General features: G+C 38.1%; 2 protein-coding genes across 5 annotated transcripts in view; one reads left to right on the plus strand and one right to left on the minus strand.

Annotated features, from left to right (window-relative positions):
• The window catches only part of DNAAF11 (dynein axonemal assembly factor 11), a 96,649-nt gene that overhangs the window by 61,546 nt on the left and 12,304 nt on the right, over positions 1-22,799 (plus strand). The gene's annotated exons all lie outside the window — the stretch shown is intronic.
• LOC129402164 (cyclin-dependent kinases regulatory subunit 1-like) lies at positions 15,166-15,387 on the minus strand (the record flags this gene model as incomplete). Its single annotated transcript, XM_055127540.1, has 1 exon — positions 15,166-15,387. A coding segment is annotated over one exon (222 nt), but the record flags the coding sequence as incomplete, so codon positions are not given.

Genomic DNA, 22,799 nt, shown 5'->3' on the forward strand with positions numbered 1-22,799 from the left:
TGGGGATGAGGTAACAGTATTCCAGGTGCAAAAAAAAAATAAGCCAGCTTATCTGGAATATAGTGCAACAGTAAGAAAATGGAATAAGATAGCAGTAGCATAGGCAGAAGTGACCTCAAACTCAGACTTCTGGGTTTTAACAGACTTGAATATTATTCCAAGTTTAGTGGAAACACTAAGTAATTGGTTTATGTAATAAAATAGTAGAGCTTAATTCTAATTTGTTAAGGAAGAAATGTAGGACAATGATCTTGTAAGGAGATGAGATTGCCATATGAGGAAGTATTGAAAGCCCAGAGAGCAAAGAGGAGGAAAGCCGGAGGCATATTCTGTGAATAAAAACTGGTTCCTTGTGATTTCAACAAGGACATGAAATATCTGATTTATGTCTTTGAAAGTTCAATTCAGCTTCTTTGTGGAGACATCTCAGGGAGAGATGTATGAAGAACTCCAGTTTGGAGAGGAAACTGACTTAGACTAGAATAGAGATGGGGGCGGGGACCAAACAGTGAGTAAAGTGAGTGTGGCATTTGCTTTGCATACAGCCAACCTTGTTTAATCCCTGGCAACTCATATGATCCCTGATCCCCACCAGGAGTTATCCCTGAGTAACCCACAAGTTATCCCAGAGTAAGCCTTGACCATCTCCAGGTGTGACCCAAAACACACGTGCACACACACACACACACACACACACTCACACACGAGTGGAGGTGGGTGGTTATAAGTAACTGCCAATAAGACATATGTTGTTAGAATCAGAGATAAGTCAAGCATGCCTCCTGATGTTTGATTTGAACTAATGGGTAAATAAATGATGGTGCCATTGAAGTATATGAGAGAAGCATATCTTAAAGCTTTAAGTTTCAGATTGCTCGATGTATTCCAGTTTGGCATCTCAGGCAGACATTTGGATACATAAGTCATCAGGTATTAAATTAAATTGGATATAAACATCTTGTAGATGATGATCATAGTCCTAAAACTGAAAATGTCATGTCGGGAGAGGGTGTAGATGGAGCAGAGAAGAGAGCTCACATTTGAGTTGTACGGAATTCCCTCATTCTGAGATTAAGTGTCATAGGAATCAGAACAGGAGATTATGAAAGAACAGCTAATGTAGTTAGGAAAAGTTAAGTGTGTGTCAATAGAGAGGTCTCAAATATAAAGTCTTGTTCATGAAATATTGCCACTACCTAGGTGGTCACAGAGTTTGACCAAATTCGGCTCATTGGTGGAATTGACAAAGTCCTTTCATTGAGTTAGTGAACTGAAAACCAGTTGAATAGGGTGGATGAAAGAGACAAGAATTTCAGTCAGCTGTTTGAAGATATTTTGTGGTGAATGGAAGAAAAGAGAAATTAACCAGTGACTAGGAGAGATGAGGAACTCAGAAAGGGTTTTTGAGATCAGAGATAATAACATAACTAGAGGAAACATTAGAGAAATTGAATATTGTATTAATTGAATGATGGGCGGGGAAATAGAGATGAAAGTATAGGTTGCACCTCCCTACTGGATGATAATCATAGTGTTTGACTCTCTTCCTGTCTCTGTCTCCCTGTGTGTGTGTGTGTGTGTGTGTGTGTGTGTGTGTGTGTGTGTCTACATCTGACAATGTGCTCAGGGCTTACTTTTGACTCAGATCCCTCGGATCATTCCTGTAAGCTTCGGGGACAATATATGGTGCTGAGGATCAAATCCAAGTCAGTTTCATGCAAGCAAGCACCTTATTTGCTGTATTAACACTCTGGCCCCATATTTATGACTTCTGAATACAAGCAATATTATCTTTGTTGCCTACTTAACTTTGATCTGAGTATCCAAGGTTGAGTCATTTGGTATCCCTAAAGGTCTTAAAATGGAAAGATGCTATCCTTGATTAAACATAGGAAACTAAACTTTAAACATTATTTTGCCAATATGAAGTATCTGAATTCCTCATTACAGACTATATGAACAAGTCACAATGTTAACTAATGTATGCTGAAGAAAGTCCAAATAAAACTGGGTTTCACCACAAAAAAATGTTTTATTTCAAGCAGCTGGTTAGGAGAAAGTAGGAAGGGCTCAACAGAGTGGGGTCAGTGCCTTTCTGATGTTAGCTCTACTCAGAGAACAACTTCCTTCCTGAGAAGAGTGCTAACAGCCAAGGGATACTGTGCTTTCTTGTATTTGCCTTGAACAAGGTAGAATAGATAATCAGAGAGATTTGAAAGAGGGATCTTTTGTGTTCTCATGAAACAAAGCTTCCTCTGGACTGATTTGGTATCCCTAAAGGGCAATATAGCCCTTTTTGTTTTTGTTTAGATTTCCCTATAGGACATTATAGGGAAATATAAAAAAACTTTACTAAGTCACTCTTTGGCAACTGAACCAATTAGTTGCCGAAGTATGATAGTACTTTATTTGGTCCCATTTATTTTACATTTGGCTGCTATTTCCTCATCCTGTGAATTAGCATGGAGAAAGTTGGCAAAGGTAATTCATGTTTCAAAGAGAAAGAATAATAGGGAATCCTCAGCACTATGGGGTTTCACTTGTGAGGAAAAAGGAGTCTGGGGCAAAGTGTTACTATACAGAGTATAAACTTCATTAACCAATAAAATTCCTAATTTTGATCTATTTTGTGGGGGATTGGGGCTTATTCCTGGCTCTGTGCTCAGGGTTCACTCCTGGCACGGTTTGGGGACCTTATGTGATGCAGGAACTTGAACCTGTGTCAGCCACATGTGAGACAATCATCTTAACTACTGTACTATCTGTCTGGCCCTAAGATTTCTATAATGATATAATAAGTTTTCATTTGCTCATAGCCTCTTTTGCAGCAGATTTATTAGGGTTAATCAATTATGCATTTTACTGAGCTAATAAAACAGAAAATATAATTTGTTGTCAAGCAATAAAGTAACAAATGTGACTGTAAGAATCACATTGTCCTTGGTGACAATACCAAATTAAGGAAATGGTTCTGTGCTAATTATAATGTCCTATAGGGAAATCTAAACAATAACTGAATTATCTCAGTATTTTGATACAGACATTTGCATGACACTGTGATGGAAGTTATTAATTTTTTTGAGTTTCCATTCTGATTGAAATGACAAAACTTTAAGCTTCAACTATTATTTGCAAAAGAAATTCAAGATATATGATTTATATGCCTTTTGCAGGGTGCCAGACAATTATTCAGAAAGTCTCCATTTTCACAGCTTATGAATCTTTTAAATAAATAAAGCTTTATGCTTCCATTATCTGTTTTATTTTTATATCTGCCTAAATTTTTTATATATACATTTAGAAATTATGAAAATATCTTAACATGTATTTCATAAATGCTTGGGTTGAAGATAGATAATTCATATAGAAAGACTTAGAATGAGTCTATTTTTTTCTCAGTAGTAAACTAAAAGCATTTTTCCTTTGAGGTATGTAGATATATATCTATGTAGGTATACATATAGACATATATGTATATATATACTCACTAAGGTCTATAGACTTTTTCAAAATGACATTGATATCTAATTTATTTACATCATTCTCTTTTCACTTGCATTCAAAAGACCATTTTTCTTCCATTGACCAATTTCCTTTCTCTGCTACATGTAGAAATTCTGCTACACTGAATTTCTTCTCTGTACATTTTATGCTGTAAAACGTTCTGAAATATTTCCCTTCTTAAAAAGAGCACAAGGTATTAAAAATATTGTTTATTGCTCTGATCTGATTTGTATCAAGACACTTAAAAGTAGACACCTATATTTACAATCAAATCTTATAATCTCTAAAACCATCATCAACTTGGCATATATCTCCTCTCCAAGCCCCTCCAGGGAATCCGTCATTTTTGAGATCTCTAACATTCTCTACATGACTAAATCAAGCAATCAGCACTCTCTTTAAAAAAATGTTTTAATGAAATACTGTGAGATACAATTACAGACTTACACACTTTTGTGATTAAGTTTCAGTCATACAATGGTCGAGTACCCATTCCTCCACCAGTGCCCATTCTCTACCACCAATGTTCCCAGTATCCCTCCCACCACCCCTACCCTACCTCCCCACTCCCCCACCCCACCTCTGTGGCCAGCACATTCCCTTTTACTCCTTCTCTCTTTTTGGGTTTTATGGTTTGCAATACAGGTATTAAGTGGTCATCATGTTCGGTCTATAGTCTACTTTGAGCACGCATCTCCCATCCTGAGTGAGTCTTCCAAGCATCCTTTACTTGGTGGTCCCTTCTCTATCTCATCTGCCTTCCCTCCCCTTCCCCCTCCACATGTGAGGCCTGCTTCCAAGCCATGGAGGAATCCTCCCGGTCCTTATTGTTACTATCCTTGGTGTTAGTCTTTCATTTTGTTGCTTTATATTCCACAAATGGGTACAGTCATTCTATGTCTGCCCCTCTCTTTCTGACTCATTTCACTTAACATGATACTCTCCATGTCGATCCACTTATATGAAAATTTTATGACTTCATCTTTTCTGACAGCTGCACAGTATTCCATTGTGTAGATGTACCAAAGTTTCTTTAACCAGTCATCTGTTCTTGGGCACTCGGGGTTTTTTTTTCCGAATTCTGGCTATTGTAAATAGTGCTGCAATAAATATACAAGTGCATTTCTACTGTACTTTTTTGCATCTCCGGGATATATTCCCAGAAGTGGTATTACTGGGTCATATGGGAGCTCAATTTATAAGTTTTTGAGAAACGTCCATATTGTTTTCCAAAAAGACTGAACCAGTCAGCATTCCCACCAGAGGTGAAGGAGAGTCCCCTTCTACCCACATCCACGCCAACACTGGTTGTTTTTGTTCTTTTGGATGTGTGCCAGTCTCTGTGGTGTGAGATGATATCTCATTGTTGTTTTGATCTGCATCTCCCTGATGAAGAGCATCTTTTCATGTGCCTTTTGGCCATTCAGATTTCTTCTTTGAGAAAGTTTCTGTTCATTTCATCGCCCAGTTTTCTGATGGGATTGGATGTTTTCTTCTTGTAGAGTTCAACTGGCACTCTTTTTCTTCAACCTTTCGGCAGAGTTTTACACCATTTCATAAATCCCTTTATTTTTGATATTTGTTCACTTAGCATAGTGCTTTCATTTGGTTCTCTTCCTACTTTGTTTGCTGGATGGTCTTTGCGAGTAGATTGTTTTTTGTGAGATAAGCCCACCTGTGGCCTCTAAATGCTGCCATGTCCACTCACCTCAGGACTACTGCTCTCTACCCCTACTCATTTCCTCATAATCATCTCTACTCATAAATTTAAGTCACATTTCAAGAGCTGCACCATCTCATAATTGCTAGGTAGGTTATTAAGGAGCAACAAACACACTGAGAAAAATGCAGAAAGATGGGTTACATATTAATAGCATCAATATCCAATAAGATAGTGAACAGTTGCTGTCCACTGATGCAAAAGTAATAGCCAAGAGGATTTACCACACTTTTAGGGACCATTCAGGGATGAGAATAAGAAAATTAAAATCCAGAATCTACTATGGTTTGGAAGTTTAGTAAGCCACCAGTACTCTAAGATTGTTGTAATTTGGGAATAAAGTGAATGAGAACTCAACCAATACTTGGAGGTAAATGGTTTGGGGTGAAGTTAGATGCTTATGACTACCATCCACATATACCCAGTAAATATATGTGGTGGTGGGAGGGAAGGAGAGAGAGAAATTTCATATTTACAAATATTTTTGAATTTCAGTTGAGGTAATAAGGTTACAGTAGTTTTTAAGTTGATAACATTGATGTCCAAAGTTTTTGCACACCACTACTGCCTCAGTGCCCAGTGACCCTTTACCACTGTCCCTATGTCACCTCTGATCTGATTTTTCTTTCCTCTTATTCTTCTATTTTACTTCCCACCCTTCACCTTGTTATTTTTTGATGGACCATTATGATTTTGGTATATAATGTTACCTGTCTCAGCACCACACATGTGTTCCAAACACTCCACCTATGATTAAGTATTAAATCCAATCAACCGATTTATTCCTCCTCACCCCATCCCCCAAAACTTGCACTCCCAGACCTGTTTTATTCAAGTCTATAATTGGTTGTAATTGTTTATACCCTTGATGTGTTTCCCTGAATACTGTAGATGAGTGAGATCATCCTGTATTTGTCTCTTTCTCCCTCCTCCTCTGGCTTATTTTGCTCAACATAATAACCCCCAGTTCCAACCAAGTTGTTGCAAACTGCATGTCTTTACCTTTTCCTTGTGGCTGCATAATATTTGAGTACGAATATCTCTGTGTGTATGCACACATATATAATTTATACATATATCAATCACAACTTCTTTGTTCATTTATCTGTTGTTGGATGTTTGGGTTGCTTCCATATTCTGGTTATTGTACTAAGAGCTGTAATGCTCCTAGGTTTGCACATATCTTTTTGAATGAATGTTTCTGCATTTCAGAGTGGGGGTCAGACTCCTAAAAGAAAGTCTATCCCAGATATAGAACCTAACTTAGAAATGTGCATAAAATGGTACAGTTGGAAAGAGAATTCTGGTGGGAAGTTGGAACGGGAAGGCAACCAGTAGCAGGTGCTCTGTGAGGCCAGGAACCCCAGGGAGAAAGAATACAAAACACATATCTCAGGGTAACTAGCTAAGGTGTGATGGAACTAGGAGAATAATAGCTGAGCTTCTGTGAATTTTTGGTCAATAATTTCTTTTCACTGTGTGGGCAGGGAAGTGGGATTGAATAAACACTCTAGCACTTATGATCTATTAATGGCTTAGACCAAACAAGATTTTGAAAGCTTATTTTTATGTGAAGATAATTTTCACTATTTTGAACAAGACTATAAAAGGATATTTAATTTTTACTTTTAAAACATTGTTGTCATCCTTAATGTTTCTCCTAACTTAAAAAAATAAAATTTTCAATTTTTGGCTCTGTTGTGTGGCTACTTCTCCCGGAGGAACTGCCAAATAAGACTGTTCTCCATAAGTATAAAAGAACTCGGAAAGCACCATTTAATAGTGCATTTTTTCTAATATAACTGTGTCATATAAGTGTCAATATTGATTTTACAAATTAATGTTAACAATTGTAACTTTTTTAGACAGCATGTGTATCTTTGGAATCAAAGCCTACATTGTTATTTCTTTGATAAGTTTAAATTTTCTTTGCTGTCTGTTATGATTTTATTTGCAATACAATAGCAATATTTTTTAAATTTTTTACTTATTCAGATGTTTTATATCTTTGTAACACAGTAGCACTGAATCCCATTGTTCATCTATTTGCTTGAGCGGGCACCAGTAATGTCTCCATTGTGAGACTTGTTAGTGTTTTTGGCATATCGAATACGCCACAGGTAGCTTGCCAGGTTCTTCCTTGTGGGCGGGATACTCTGGTAGCTTGCCAGGCTCTCCGATAGGATCACTGTCATCCTGTTGCTCATGGATTTGCTCGAGCGGGCACCAGTAAGGTCTCCATTGTGAGACTTGTTACTGTTTTCGGCATATCAAATACACCAAATACACCATGGGTAGCTTGCCAGGCTCTGCCGTGCAGGCGGGATATTCTCGGTAGCTTGCCGGGCTCTCTGAGAGGATATTTATTTATTTATTTTCTTTCTTTTGGGATCACACCTGGCAATGAACAGGGGTTACTCCTGGCTCCACACTCAGGACTCACTCCTGATGGTACTCAGGGGACCCTAAGGGATGCCGGGGATATCTTTGAGGATTTACAAATATTGTACCAATAGGAATTTATATAATATATGTATTAATATATTTATTAAATACATTTATTAAATATACTGGTTATATTTAATGTTATTCTATCTATTATAGAGAAACTTTATTTACATAGGAAGTAGATGAAATAAATACCCAAGATCAATTTAAAATTCTACTAAGGACTGGAGCGATAGCACAGCAGGTAGGGTGTTTTCCTTGCACGTGGCCGACCCAGGTTCGATTCCTCCGCCCCACTCGGAGAGCCCGGCAAGCTACCGAGAGTATCCGCTTGCACGGCAGAGCTACAGTGCTGCTAATCCTACTAAGTCTCACATTTGGGAGACGGGTAGTGTTTGGACCTGAGTGTGTCCATGGGCTATACCTGGTTCTATGCTGAGGAGTGCTCCCTAGTGGTGCTCGGGGACCATATGTGGTGCAGGATTTGAACCTGGCTTGCTTGCATGCAATACAAGTGCCTTCTTGTACTCTCTCTTCAATCCCTAACTTTTTTTTAATTAATATATTACTTTCAGGGACTAGAGAGAGAGTGCTGGAGTACATGGAGGTCTCTGAGTTTGATCCTTCTCATCACATGCATTCCCCCAAACAGCAGGGTTGAACTTTGCGGGCTCTCTGAGCACCATGTGTTCTAGTACTGCAGGTAATGTGGGCCAAACTCCGCCAGAGAAGTGGCCCTCATCGACCTCATTGCTGAGCACTGTTCTCCCAGTAACTGACTCAACTATCACAACTCACACAAAATAATTGGCTCATACCAATACAGTTGGGCATCTAAAGGGCTTACATGTTTGTAAGTTTTATGGAGGAAAAATATAAAAACCTTTTTAGGAAGTACTTAACAGGCATGGGTGGAAGTGTTAGATATGTAGACTTAAGCAAAATGAGGGTGGAGAAAAGATATGCTGCATCTGTGAATAAATTACATGAAAGTTATTAATATTAGATGAGGGAATTATTTGACATATTTAGTTTGCCTTCCATTTACTTGCATGGAAGTGAGATGCTATAACTCACACAGGAAACTTTCTACAAGTCATGAAAAACATCAGACAATAAATTATTACTTAAAATATTTATCCAATACATCAAAGATTAAGCACCATATGAATAACACACTGTGAATGTTACTGGGGAAGAGCAAAAATTATATATGTTTCTTAGGTTCTGTATCATCCTAATTGAATCAACGGGCCATGATAGTTGAATCCACTGTGTACTCAGATCTGCCCTGGCCCCAGTGTCAAACTCTCAGATCCAAACAGGCTTTGGCTTCCTTTTCCTTCAGTTTACACTTGACACTGTGTTACTGGCTCCGAGCTTGTCATTACGGTCATAATCCTAGGAATCTTCCACAACTCCCCAAATTCCTTTCTTTCCTTTAGTCCCAGTATCAAATGGTGGGCAGGTGGGGGCAGGTGGGGGTGTCAGCCTGTGTGGAGCTGCAATCTGTAGAGCCCCTTTCTCCTATTTGTAGGCATGGTCACTTTCTCCTGGGCACTTTGACTTCTACTGTGTTACCATCCATTTGTTCATTTATTCAGATAGCACACACATTTTAATAAGTACCTACTTTGTGCTATGGAAACTTCCTAGAAATGCAGAGAAAAGGAAAGTTTGCTCCGAGTCAGCTATCCCAAGCATCTCTTCTTACAAAGTTACAATTGAAATGACGATAACTTTGTGGTATGTTTCCTCGAAGTGAGGACTTATTCAGGACATCTTATTTTCAAGTCCTACTTCTTACACATTAGCATCTTCCTTATCAATGAGTACATTTTTAAAAAATTTTTATTGTATCACCATGTGGAAAGATACACAGTTTTCAGGTTTATGTCTCAGTTATACAATATTAAAACACCATCCCTTCACCAGTGCCCATATTCCACCACCAGAATCTCCAGTATACCCCCCGCCCCCCAACCCCCACTGTATAACTGATGAATTTCACTTCATTTTCTCTTTACCTTGATTACGTTCCATATTGAAAAACAAAACTCACTATTGTTGTTGGAGTTTCCCCCCAAGAAAGACAGCCTTACTAAGGAAGCATTTGATAATTGGTTTTCCATTAAAAGATTGTATGTTTTCAGTTTTTAGAAAAGGTCTCATGGCCGCGCTAGCGGCCGCGCGGTTTGGATGTGTCCCACAACCTGGAGCCGTGTTAGTTGCTGCTCAGTGTCGCCAGGGCTCCATTTGGAGAAGGCATCCCAGCTGTACCTCCTCCGTCTGGATCCCTGGTGTTGTTGGCCGGGATTCCTGTCGGGCATTTCTCCGACCGCGTTGCTCACCAGACTGCCTGGCCTCTTCTCTGTTCAATGTGGCAAGATCTCAATGAGTACATTCTTTACCTGTTAATCCTTTGCTTCAGAGATACTATAATCTCTCTAAAGTATTCCAGTCATCTTGGAGATATTTGTAATTATTTTGACTAAAGCTTATTAATCAAAAAGTTGTGATTTTCCTTGGAAGAAGTAGAGAAAATACAAAAAATAAATTATATGACTTATAAAACTTAGTTTAAAGTAGGAAAATTATTAAAGAAGATAATAAACGCATACACACTCTCTCTTTTTCAATCTTCAAGTATACACATTGGTTTTTGTACATGAAAGTATCTAATATATTTATAGGGAAAATGAGTCAGTTTTTTTAGAGTGTAAATTAAAGAGCATTACAGAGTTGTTCAAACAATAGTCAAGACAGTTTCCTGGTAGAGAAAACATGGAAAAGGATATCTGAGGAGCAGAAATTTATAAGGAAGTAACACATAAAATCTATTATGCTATTCATTCACCTTATTAGATCATACCTGAACCTAAATTTCACTGGAACTATTTAAAGAAAATAATGGGTAAAACTATATTAAGTGAATCTAAACAAATGACAAAGTATCAAATATAATAGGATTAAAATACATTACATGAATTCACAATAATTCGATTCAAAACATAAGAAAAATAATGTAAAGTTCCAGTAGTTCTTTATTCATTAGATTGCACATTATTTAAGTGTATAAAAGATGACAAGATCTCAGAAACACAGGGGAAAAATAAACACTGTTATATTCATGATTGATTTTGGTCTTTACAATTATGATCAACAAAAACCCATTTATAATTTTAATAATATAATGAAAATAATTTTTAAAATTCATAATAAATAGACCCTACAAACACGTCATTTTCATTCCCAAAACAAAAATTATAGATATTTTATATAATTACTAATTAGTAGAAATAAAATTAAGCATAAAAATATAAGCCAAAAATTAAAATTGAGAGATTCAAAATAATTCCCAAAACGGTGCTATAAGCCACAAAAGAAATTAAAATTTGAATTATACATTACTTAAAAAACAGAAGACCAAATATTAGTTAGCCATATCATGTCTGTAAAATGAAAGACACTTTATCTGAGCCTGCCAATTCACAAGCTTATTGAATGAATAATTGGCATGACTAATTTAAAGGATCCACTAAACCCATTATTTCCTTTAGCAGATCTGTTCCTCCCACAATTCTTCTACTAAGAAAAGGCCGCCATTATGTATCTAATTTGGCAAGTCAAGGAGTAGGCTACATCCTTGATATAAGCTCTTATTCTCCAAATTGTGTCTTACTGTCACTACCACCCAAATATCTTCTGCTTGAAGTCACCACATCCCCTTCACTTCACCCCTGTCCACACTGGTGTTCTCTGTCAACCAGACCACCTCATACAGCCCTTTCTATTTTCTTTTATTCTGCTATTACTCTTTATTCTTTCTACATTCAGAATCCATGGCAATCTTTAAAAACATATATGAGACCATTTATTCGTTTTCTTCTAAAAGTTTTCAATAGCTTTTTATAACATTAATTATAGCTAGAGCTCCTGGTTGTAGCCCAGAAGCTCTTATACAAAGTAATATCTTGGCTTTTCTCTCTTCTTAGAACAAAGAAGTTTCATCCCAACCATAAGACTTTCAGAGTTTGTGTCTTTTTCTATGAGGACTACAGTCCACTTTCTTTTCTAACCACTCTCTTTGGTTTCACATGGGTTGTGGGTCAAAAGATGACTTTGAGGGGCCTTCTTCCTCTTGATCAGAGCTAACTAGTTGTGTTCTCTCTCACCTCATTCAGCCACATGACCTGACTCTGTCATAACAGTATTTACCATGTGAAAAATTATCTTATTCATTTATTTTTGTGTGCTTTGTCCTTACTGAAAGTGTAGGTTCATTATAGGAGAGCCCTGGATTCACTCACTAGTTGGGCAGTATCAATCTGCCATCAGGTACCAAATAAATGGTTGAATAATCATTGCGATCTTAACTTTATTAAGTTATGCAGTCTGTGATCATCAATTTTTTATTCCAAGAGGACTTTTAAAAATTTAATTAATTTGGGGAGCCTCTCTAGTGATGCTTTGGGACTTTAGAACTGTAACCAGTAATGATCAGAGGACCATGTGGTACCAGGAATCAAATTGAGGTTGGCGACATGCAAGGCATGTGTTTTAACTTCTGTGCTATCTCTATACCTCTCCACTAGGTGTTTTAAAAATTCCAACCGCAGTGTTTACTTTAAGACATCAAAATCATGTACAACTTGGGTTGAAATTAACATGTCTTTGTCACCATTGTGAATACAAGTTTTTTCAATTATATTTTCCTTTTTGTTGTTTTGCTACCCATATCAAAATAAAAATTACTTTTCTGTACTGAACTTACAGTCCCATATTACTTCTAGTAATTTTCCCAGTGATTGTTTAGTATTTCTTATTTTAAAAAATATGCCATCTGTGACTACACTGTTACTTTTCAAATATTATTCTTTATTTTGTATTGCTTATTTGTTTACATATTGCTGGGAAGTGCCTCTGGGAATAAGCCAAATAATCATGGGAAGTCATTTTATTTCTTTTCTCTCACAAATCACAGCCTGATGCTGTCCAGTGTCCACTGTCAGAAACAACTGTTGAATTTATTTTTTCTTCCATTTTCTAGTTGTTTATAGCAGCAAGCTCTGACAGTTTGACTTGATATATGCACCTGCCTTAATTTGAAGGCTTGTTCACTGGTTAATTGTTCATTATTTTAAAGATGTTTCTAAAGAAAAGTATGATAGTGATTCCTATTGCTCCTCATAAGTTATGTGTTCTTTTTCTCAGGCTGTTTTTAAGATTTTTGTCATTTCAGGGGTCAGAGAGATAGTACAGCAGGTAGGACATTTGCCTTGCAGGCAGCCAGCTCAGCTTTGATCCCCTATATCCCATATGATTCCATGAGCACTAGGAGTGATTCCTGAGTGCAGAGCTAGGAGTAACCTCTGAGCATTTTCAAGTGTGACACCCCAACAACAACAAAAACAACAAAAAAAGTTTGTCATTTCAGTTATTTTAAACTGTATATTGTTTCTTTGTATTTATTTAACTTGGGATTATATGAGCTCCTTGAATAACTATATGCAAATTTTAACAGATCTGGGTAGATTTTCAGTCAGTATGCATTGCACGGTAGCACTGTTGTCCCGTTGGTCATCCATTTGCTAGAGCAGGCACCAGTAACATCTCTATTGTGAGACTTGTTGTTACTGTTTTTGGCATATTGAATATGCCATGGGTAGCTTGCCAGGCTTTGCCGTGCAGGTGGGATACTCTCAGTAGCTTACAGGACTCTCCGAGAGGGACAGGGAATCAAACCCAGGTTGGCTGCATGCAAGGCAAACGCCCTACCCGCTGTGCTATCGCTTCAGTCTGATTTAGTATCAGTACCTTTAAAGCCACCAAGTAACTCCAATGCTTACCTTAAGAATCACTGAAAACACCCCAACCACTGTGTCTAATGTACAGGTCATAGGTGTGCCTGAGTCTTAGGGCAGACAGAAAATAACTAGAATGCACTAGCATCTCTTTCGCTCATAAGGTATTAAGCCTGTGACAAAGGAAGCATCCCAGATTACAACTTTTTATGCTGTTTTGTTTTTGAGCAACACCAGGCTGTACTCAGGCATCACTCCTGGAGGTGCCTAGGGGACCACAGGCATGTTGGAATTATTTTTTGCATGCAAGCCAAGTGCTTTAAGCCCTATACTATCTCTCCATCCCCAGTTCTGGCCCATTTTATTTTTTTTCAGGGCGGGTACTTACCAGTGTTCAGAAATTGTTCCTGGCAGGCTTGGGTGACCATAGGGATGCCAGGGATTGAACCTAGGTTGGTGTGTGCAAGGAAAATGCCCTACCCATTGTACCATTGCTCTTCACTCTCCCCGCCACCCACCCCACCTCCAGCTTTTTTGTTTTAATGATATTAGCCCTATATAACTTCTCTGGAAAAATGTATGCCAGATATTTACAATAAGTCTGCTCACTGTAAAGTAGGTCATGAGCTAGTTACCTGAATGTTAAGTTTCATGAACTGAAGTGTATCTAATCAATTCAGTGCTCACTCTGAGAAAGGAAACATCTTTTATTGTTTTGGGGCTATACCTGGGGATGATCAGGGCTTACTCTTGGTTCTGCACTCAGGAACTACTCCTGGAGGTACTATGGGGCCATATGGGTTGCTGGGGATGAATCCAGCTTGGCTGGATGCAAGGCAAGTTCCCTAACCACTCTACTGTCTCTCCAGTCCCAGATCTTTACAAGTAAGAGAATTTGTCTTTGTGCCACATCCTGAGGTGTTCTGGAGCTACTCTCCTATTCTGGGTTTCCAGGGGGGACCATGCTGATTCAGATTGAACCTGGAGCTCCCACATGCAGAGCATCTGTTCCAGTCCTTAAAATCACCTCCCCAGCCAACAATGAGAGAATTTCATTATAAAAATGTCCTCTTTAATCAAAGCTGCAAAATGTAACTGAGTTCTTGGGAAAAAATAAAAAAAGGAAATTTTCTTTTTTATTATTTGGCTTTTTGGGTCACACCTGGTGATGCAAAGGGGTTACTCCTAGCTCTACACTCAGGAACCACTCCTGGCAGTGCTCAGGGGACCATATGAGATGCTGGGAATCAAACCAGGGTTGGCTGCATGCAAGGCAATCACCCAACCCGTTGTGCTATTGCTCCAGCCCCCCAAAAAGGAAATTTCCCAATACTCTGAAATACAAATCACCATACATACAACACCGAGCAAGAAATGGGAAAAAGACCACCCAAATAGCAAGTTGACAATCCCTGTAACAGCACGGTCTGAGAGGCAGTTGCATTCTACCCACACTATGGAGTGTGCTCAGCCAGAGACGGTGCTTGCAGTGGCTCTCGGGGTCACACTCAGCAGCCACTCAGCCCAGGAGCATCCCCTGGCTGGGCTGTGGTGCTACTGACTCTACTCAAGAGAACATCCTTCAAATATCAAAGTGAGAAGCTAGGCAACACAACAATGTCATTGGGAGGACGCTAGCAAACGCAGACAGCTGCGGACAGCGCCAGGCTGCAAAGTGGCTCGACAGATTCATTTCTTTGGCTTCTTGGGCAGTGGCTTCCGGAACAGCAAGATGTGAGGTTCTGTTTCATGGATCATATAAGGGACCCATCCCTGACTTTGCTGAACGCCAAGGTTCCCCCATTCTGACGCAGACATCAAATGGGTTTTAGGGACCAGCTTGGCTATATCCTTGGGCAGCATGACATGCCGGTATTCGAGTTCCTCGTTATCGTATTTGTCCAAGTAGTATCAAGAAATTTTTGTTTTACCTATTATTATATTTTTCTGAGACTCCAGCGAGACATATGTTAACTGCTTAATTCTGCCCACCTGTCTCTGAGTGTTTAGACATCCTTAAACATCATTCTCTATTATTAAGATTGGTTAATTTCAACTGATATATCTCTGCCAACTCAGTGGCCCTTTCTTTGCTCTCTCCATTTACATGTTATTCCTCCTCAGTGATTCATTTTTTAAGATATTGCATTTCCCAATTCTGGAATTTTCAGTTTTGCTAAAATCTTTGATGCTTATTCATCATCTAATTCAAACATCCACCAGTTTCCTATGTTTCTTGACTGTGAAGGCATACTGGAGCGATAGCGCAGTGGGTAGGGCATTTGCCTTGCACGTGGCCAACCCAGGTTCGATTCCTCCATCCCTCTTGGAGAGCCTGGCAAGCTACCGAGAGTATCCTGCCCGCACAGCAGAGCCTGGCAAGCTACCCATGGCATATTTGATATGCCAAAAACAGTAACAAGAAGTCTCACAATGGAGACGTTACTGGTGCCTGCTTGAGCAAATCGATGAACAAGGGGATGATAGTGACAGTGCTCCAGTGAAGCACTGTCCTATTTCTTCATGTTGTAATTTTTATTACAGAATGAGCATTGTAGAAAATATATTGTAGAGACAATTTTGTTAGCTTCCTTTGGGGAGTTTCCTTTGCAATTACTTTATTTGACCATATTGTTTCCAAATTCTATCTTTGCTGAAGTAGGCTATCCATGCAGTAGGCTCTGCTTTGAGTTTGTTTGTTTGTTTGTTTTATATGTCTCCCAGTTCTTGCATTTTTGTTGAGATATTTGAAATTTATGCCTTTTATGCATGGCCAAACAGAGATTTGAATGGAATTCAGATGCCTAATTATGGCTATCCTCTGTGGTTCCCTGAGTTTTTATTCTCATTCAAGTCTCCTACTACCATTTTTTTGACACTTTAACCAGTAACAGTGCATCTTTTTGCTGAAGTTTGAGTCATTCGCTAATCAAGAAATAGTTATTTGTGGTAAAATCAATAGATAAGCATACGTCTTATATGTTCTCACTCTCAAGGTCAACTTCCACTAGTTTCTTTTCCTTTTTTTTCTTTTTTTTTCCTTTTGGGTCACTCAGCTGTGTTCAGGGCTTACTCCAGGCTCTGTGCTCTGGACTCCGGTGGTGCTCAGGGGACCATATGGGGTGTTGGGGAGCAAGTGGTTTAATGATAGAATAACTACCTGCTATACTATTGCTCCAGGACTCCCATGTGCATTTTTTAAAGAGGAAGTAAAACTTTTAAAGATGGAAATAATAGTATATACATATAGCCATCTGGGCTGGAGTGATAGCATGGTGGGTAGGGTGTTTGCGTTGCACGCGGCTGACCCGGGTTTGATTCCTCCTACCCTCTCACAGAGGTAAGCTACCTTGCCCACATGGCAAAACCTGGCAAGCTACCTGTGATGAATTCGATATGCCAAAATCAACAACAAGTCTCACAATGGAGACATTACTGGTGCCTGCTCGAGCAAATGGATGAACAACGGGACTACAGTGCTATAGTGCTACATATAGCCATTTATTCTAAGTGAAGAATAATTTTATAAGTATAAAACAATGGCTGAAATCATTCAGAAATTACAGCCATGAGTTTTAAACATGTTAAAGTTGTATATTTAAAACTATCGTTCAAAAAATGTTGTTCATTTGTACTTTGTCCATTTGGTCATTCATTCAGGAAATAATTGTATAGCACCTGTTCCATTCTCAGCACAAAAATTCCTGCCTTCATAGGTTATCTTTTTGAGGTAAAAGGGGAAATGAATAAACTAAATACACAGTTTTTTAAAACTGCCGTGTTTTATTGCCATCGTGTGCAAAACACAGAACAAATAGCAGATACTGCATATGCATATAAATTCACACAAATGTTTCAGAAAAATTTGAAACTATAATAGGAGAGATAAATTATATATGCAAAAGAAATATTTCCTTTTAGACATAAAGCTTGATTAAACATGAAAAGTATTCACTATATCACATAATAAAATTATTTATCTGGTAATTAAACATTCTTACTTTCTTTGGGGTAGATAAAATATATCTACAGGACTAAATTCAACAGTTTTTTTCTTTGTTTTGTTTGGACTCACAACTAGCAGTGCTCAGGGTTTACTCTTGGCTCTGCACTTGGGCATCACTCCTGGAGGGGCTCTGGAGACCACTTAGGGTGATAGGTCAGCTATCTGCAACACAGGACCTTACCTCTCCTCTGCCCCTAAATTCAACAGTATTAAATAATTTATAATGTAAAACAAATCTACCTTTCATTTCTCTTCCCCAACTATCTTGCTTCCCTTTGCTAGAAGTAACTTTTTCTACCTATCAAAACAGTCAGAAAAGTGCAGTGCTGTAAGGATTATATGAAAAATACTCTCATAAAATTTCTTGTGTAAATATACAATTGTTTAACTTCAAATTAAGTTGTCAACAGATAATAATATACACATATATTAAAATGTGCTATGTGCTGTAGTAATTCCAATTGTGTATTTTCCCCTAAGTAGACATATGATAAAATTTTATGTACAAAGGTACGTACTACAGTATAACTATGATAAACTGGAAATAATATCAATATCTAACCTCTATTACATGGCAGCATACAAATAAATGGAATGCTATGCAACAATATTTCTCGTACATGAAGTACATAATTTAGTAGCAATGGAAAATATTTCATTAATGCAGTAACCATGCATTTCCTGATTCCCTATCATATCCTTGGTTCTGGTACTATTCCCTGGGACACAACAGGTACCCATAAATGTATGCTGTAAAAATGAATAATATCCAGAAAGTCTTTGAAACTGTGGGATCTCTTAAGGCACTTTGCAAAATGTTCCTAATCCAAAAAATAATCTGGAGAAAGCGTGTTAAAAAAAATAAGATTCAGGCCACTATCTACAGATTTTAATTAGATGATAGAGAAATATATGTTTAACAAGCTCCTTGAAATTTGAAAATACATGAAGTAAATAAGTAAAGGCCTAATGAAAAATCAGAAAACACTTAAGTATTGAAATATATCAGGAATTTATAGGAAGAATTCAGGAAATGTACAAGTCATAAATATGTGTGCTAAAGAAGGGTTATAGAAGGAATTATAAGATCATCCCAAAACATCCGATCAGGAGGACATCATCACTCCCAGAACAGAGAAGGGACGACAGTACTGAATCCTTGCACTGGAGTCACCTGGAAAAAGAAGTCCGGTACAAGTCTTTTTTTTTTTTTTTTTTTTTGCTTTTTGGGTCACACCTGGCAATGCACAGGGGTCATTCCTGGTTCTGCACTCAGGAGTTACCCCTGGCGGTGCTCAGGGGACCATATGGGATGCTGGGAATCGAACCCGGGTCGGCCGCAGTGCAAGGCAAACGCCCTACCCGCTGTGCTATTGCTCCAGCCCCCTGGTACAAGTCTTGAGCAGTCACATTTAGACTTCATGAGTACAGGAGAAGCTGCTCATGTGGAAAGGATTGGGGGAGAAGTACTTGGGGGTCTTCTTCTTGGCACCCTAGTCACCTTCCAGTGCCTGCCACAAGTCATGCCCAACCTAGAGACCAGAAAACTATATAATGAAGTCAGTGGTGCTTATCCCTCTCTATATAGAGCAGAACAAAACAATGCAATAGAGAAGCCAGAAGCCAGCGGGGTTCCATTTTTTTTGTACATATAAAGCAGAACAAAACATGGTAGGACAGCAAATAGGCTCAGAATTTGAGTTATGCCATAGGGTTAAATTATCATTAAAATGACACAGAATCCTGAACTGAAGAGTGTGAAAGTCAACTGTTGAATTATTTTTAAGAAAAATATTTAACTTTTCCATGCTAACTTTTTGTGTGTGTTTGTTTTTGTTGTTATTGTTGTTTTTGGTTTTCGGTCACACCCAGCAGTGGTCAGGTGTTACTCCTGGCTCTGCAACCAGGGATCATTCCTAGCTGTGTTTAGGAGACCATACGTGATGCCAGGGATCAAACTCAGGTTGGCTGCCTGCAAGGCAAGAGCCCTACCCGCTGTACTGTTGCTCAGCCCCACATCTTCACTTTTATGTTATTCTGTCTGGGACAATTGTGGATAATGGTCTGTACTTCATTACTTCATGAAGATGAACCTTTGAGCAGATGGTTTACCTGGTAGCTGCTGTTGACAGCAGAGTCCAAAGCCCACCTAATTTAAAATGGTAGGAACTCACAGAAGTATGTACACGTTTGGAGTCAAGCCAAAACGAGTCCAAAACAACAGTTAAACAAGCCAACAGTTTACATGTGATGATTCTCCCTATTGATTTGATTGCCATTAGAATACATTCAGATGGTTTCCAAGCAAGATTGTATGTCATTAGTACTTTGAGAGTAAGTTGGGTGTGCATATGGGCGAGCGGGGAAGGGGGAAAGAGTGGGCATAAATCTTACAATGATTGCCTGAAATGATAGAAAAAATATTTTTGTGTAGGGAAGAAATAGATTTCTTTCTAATGCTTCACACACTACTACCTTTCACTCCCACTAAATTTAGTGATTTTGCTAACATCATCACCTTGGCAGATTTTGAAAGCTTCTAGTTTAGCTGAGATAAATAGTTATATCATGGCGCCAATGAAACATATTTCAAAGATGCCCCAAGACTTCTAAAACAAAGTGTAAACACTTCACAAATGACACAATAACTGACCCAGTTCCTCAGCTTTATTTCCACCTATTCTCTAACATGCTGTGCTAGTTTCTGTAGTCATTTATCTTATCTTTGTTCATGATTTTTCTTTTCTCCCCTTTAATATTCTTCATACTTTGCATGACCTTTGTATCCTGGAAAATCCCCCGTGTTCTTTACAATTTATATCACCTCACATTCTCCAGTCGGCCTTCTTTAATCCCTACTGTCCACATCATCCAACATGCTTCCCTTCTTTCCACTGTATACTGGTATATTCTTGTCAACTACACCCTTCTCAAATGTATTTAATTGCATAGGTAGATGGCTTCCATTGCTTTATCTCTTATTAGATGACCAGGGATAGTATTTTAATCTGTCATTCTATATCTACCACTTAGTCCCATGATTGACACGTAACAGAAGAGGGGTTCCCAAGCTTGTTTGACCTAACACATCCCACCCCCAACCACACACACACACACACACACACACACACACTTCCAGGAGTCACTCAGAAGCCCTGGAAATCTTTTATAAGTGAACAATTGCATCTGGGAGCACTCACCACCCAGCCCTATTCACCTCCATCGGGTTCTCTACTCCCGAGGGTTTGGCATCACCCAATTTGGAAAACACTGTTAGATACCCTTTAATTATTTCTCTAAGCAGATTTAACTGAGATAAGAATTGACACTATGACCCAATGTGAAATATCTAAGAGAAACCTAGGATTTTCATGAGTACTGATACTTTAGAATTCACAAGAAAAATGAAAAGGTTGGTTATTTTCTATTTACATTCTCAACAAATAACTGATGATATTCCATTTTCTCTTTCTATTCAGTCTTTTAAAAACTTTATTAAAGTGTCATGATTTACAAAGTTATTCATAGTTGAGTTTTCAATACACAATGTTTCAGCACCAATCCCACAGCCAATGTCCCGAGGTTCCCTCCAACCCCTCCCCTCAGCCTACCCACTTAACAGGCACCTTTTTTTTTTTTAAGTTCAGTTGTTTAATTTGGGTCTCATGATCTCAGTGTCATTGACTCTGTTATTTGTATATTTATAGCTCTATCATTCCTTAATGCCACCCGTGTACCTGAATCCCTTCCACCCTCGATCCTCGTTGCTTCTCATCACTCTTTTTTACACTCCATTCTATTTCTTTCCTTCTCCTTTTTATACACTGGGACCAAGGGTTATGTAGGCAACCTCCTTGTAAACCATTGCATTCCTTCATCCAGTTACTCTAAATACCACATATATAAGTGATATCACCCTGTGTTTATCTTTCTTTTCCTGGTTTACTTCATTTAACATGGCTTCTCCAGTTCCATCCATGTTGCAGTGAATTACATGATTTCATCATTCCTTACAGCTGTGTAGATACCACATCTTCATAGCCCACTTATTCATCATTGGACATCTAGGTTAATTCCAAATCTCAGCGACTGTATTGAATGCTACAATGTCTATTCAGTCTCTTACTACTAGCATGTATTCCAAAATAGAATGCCTACTTATTTAATTTCATGCAAACATCAAACCAAACCATGTGTAATCACTGTTTTTCCAGGTCAAGTTGAACTCAAAACTCCAAAACAGTAACTTGCACATAGTACCGGTAATTTCTATAGTTCAAAGTACAAAAGTATCAGTTACTAAGTCTTTTCCCCTTGTGTATGTTTACTGTGTTCTATATAATTCACATAGTTTGGACTTCTTGTTATTAGTTGACCCTAATCACAGGTTACTAACCATCGCATTCTATTAAAATAAATACAGGATCCAACTTCAGAAGGTAAGGAGATTCCAGCATGCTTAAGATATGGTGTAAGCTAGAAAGGCAACTATCAGCAAAGCCTGAGAAGGCACTGTCACATTCTCCAGGAAAGTAATTTTGATTACTACCTCCATGTTCACTCCCAACTTTCAGTCACATGACTATGATAATTAATATAATGTAAGATCATTAAAATCTTAATTTATACCTTTGTTGCTATTTCACAATTGGATTTTCAAGCAGTTGATTACATTTTTCTCTGTGGATTCAGGAAACCATTAGTCCACAATTATCTAATATTTCAAACATATCTTTAGCCCTTAAAACTTTCACATTAATCATCCGGGAACACACTTAGTTCAAATGAATACGATGTTTGATGTTAATGAAAATCATTTCCTAGTGGAAGAAAAGCACTAGGTTTGCAAATTTGGTTCGGAAAGTAAGGGCAGTATTTTAAGAACCTGAAACTCTGAATCTTTGGTCCTATTCTTGATAAAAGTAGATCCCTCTCAAAGGAGTTTTATCTGCTATTAATATGAATATTGGTGTTAATAGAAATATTAGCCTTAAGATGAATTTTTGGTGTGAAGGTGAAAATTGTTAATGTTTTTCATATGTTGGCCTCTCAATTTCTCCTAACTTTCAAACTTAAAAGAATCTTTGAAACTAAATGAGCTGAAAATATCTTTTAAAAATAAGAAACACATTTAGATTCTGGTACACAGCAAAATCCCTGTGAAGAAAAGTTCCAAATTTGTGATTCTATTTGCATTTCCATAAACACAGAGAATCTTTGTCTGTGCTTATTATGGGATAAATAACAGTGTTAGAAATAGGGTGTTTTAAGACTCCAATTATGCATATGCTCCCATTCTTGTTACTGCACTTACAAC

The sequence above is a fragment of the Sorex araneus genome, chromosome 2 (genome assembly GCF_027595985.1).
Source record: "Sorex araneus isolate mSorAra2 chromosome 2, mSorAra2.pri, whole genome shotgun sequence".
Classification (NCBI taxonomy): Eukaryota; Metazoa; Chordata; class Mammalia; order Eulipotyphla; family Soricidae; genus Sorex; species Sorex araneus.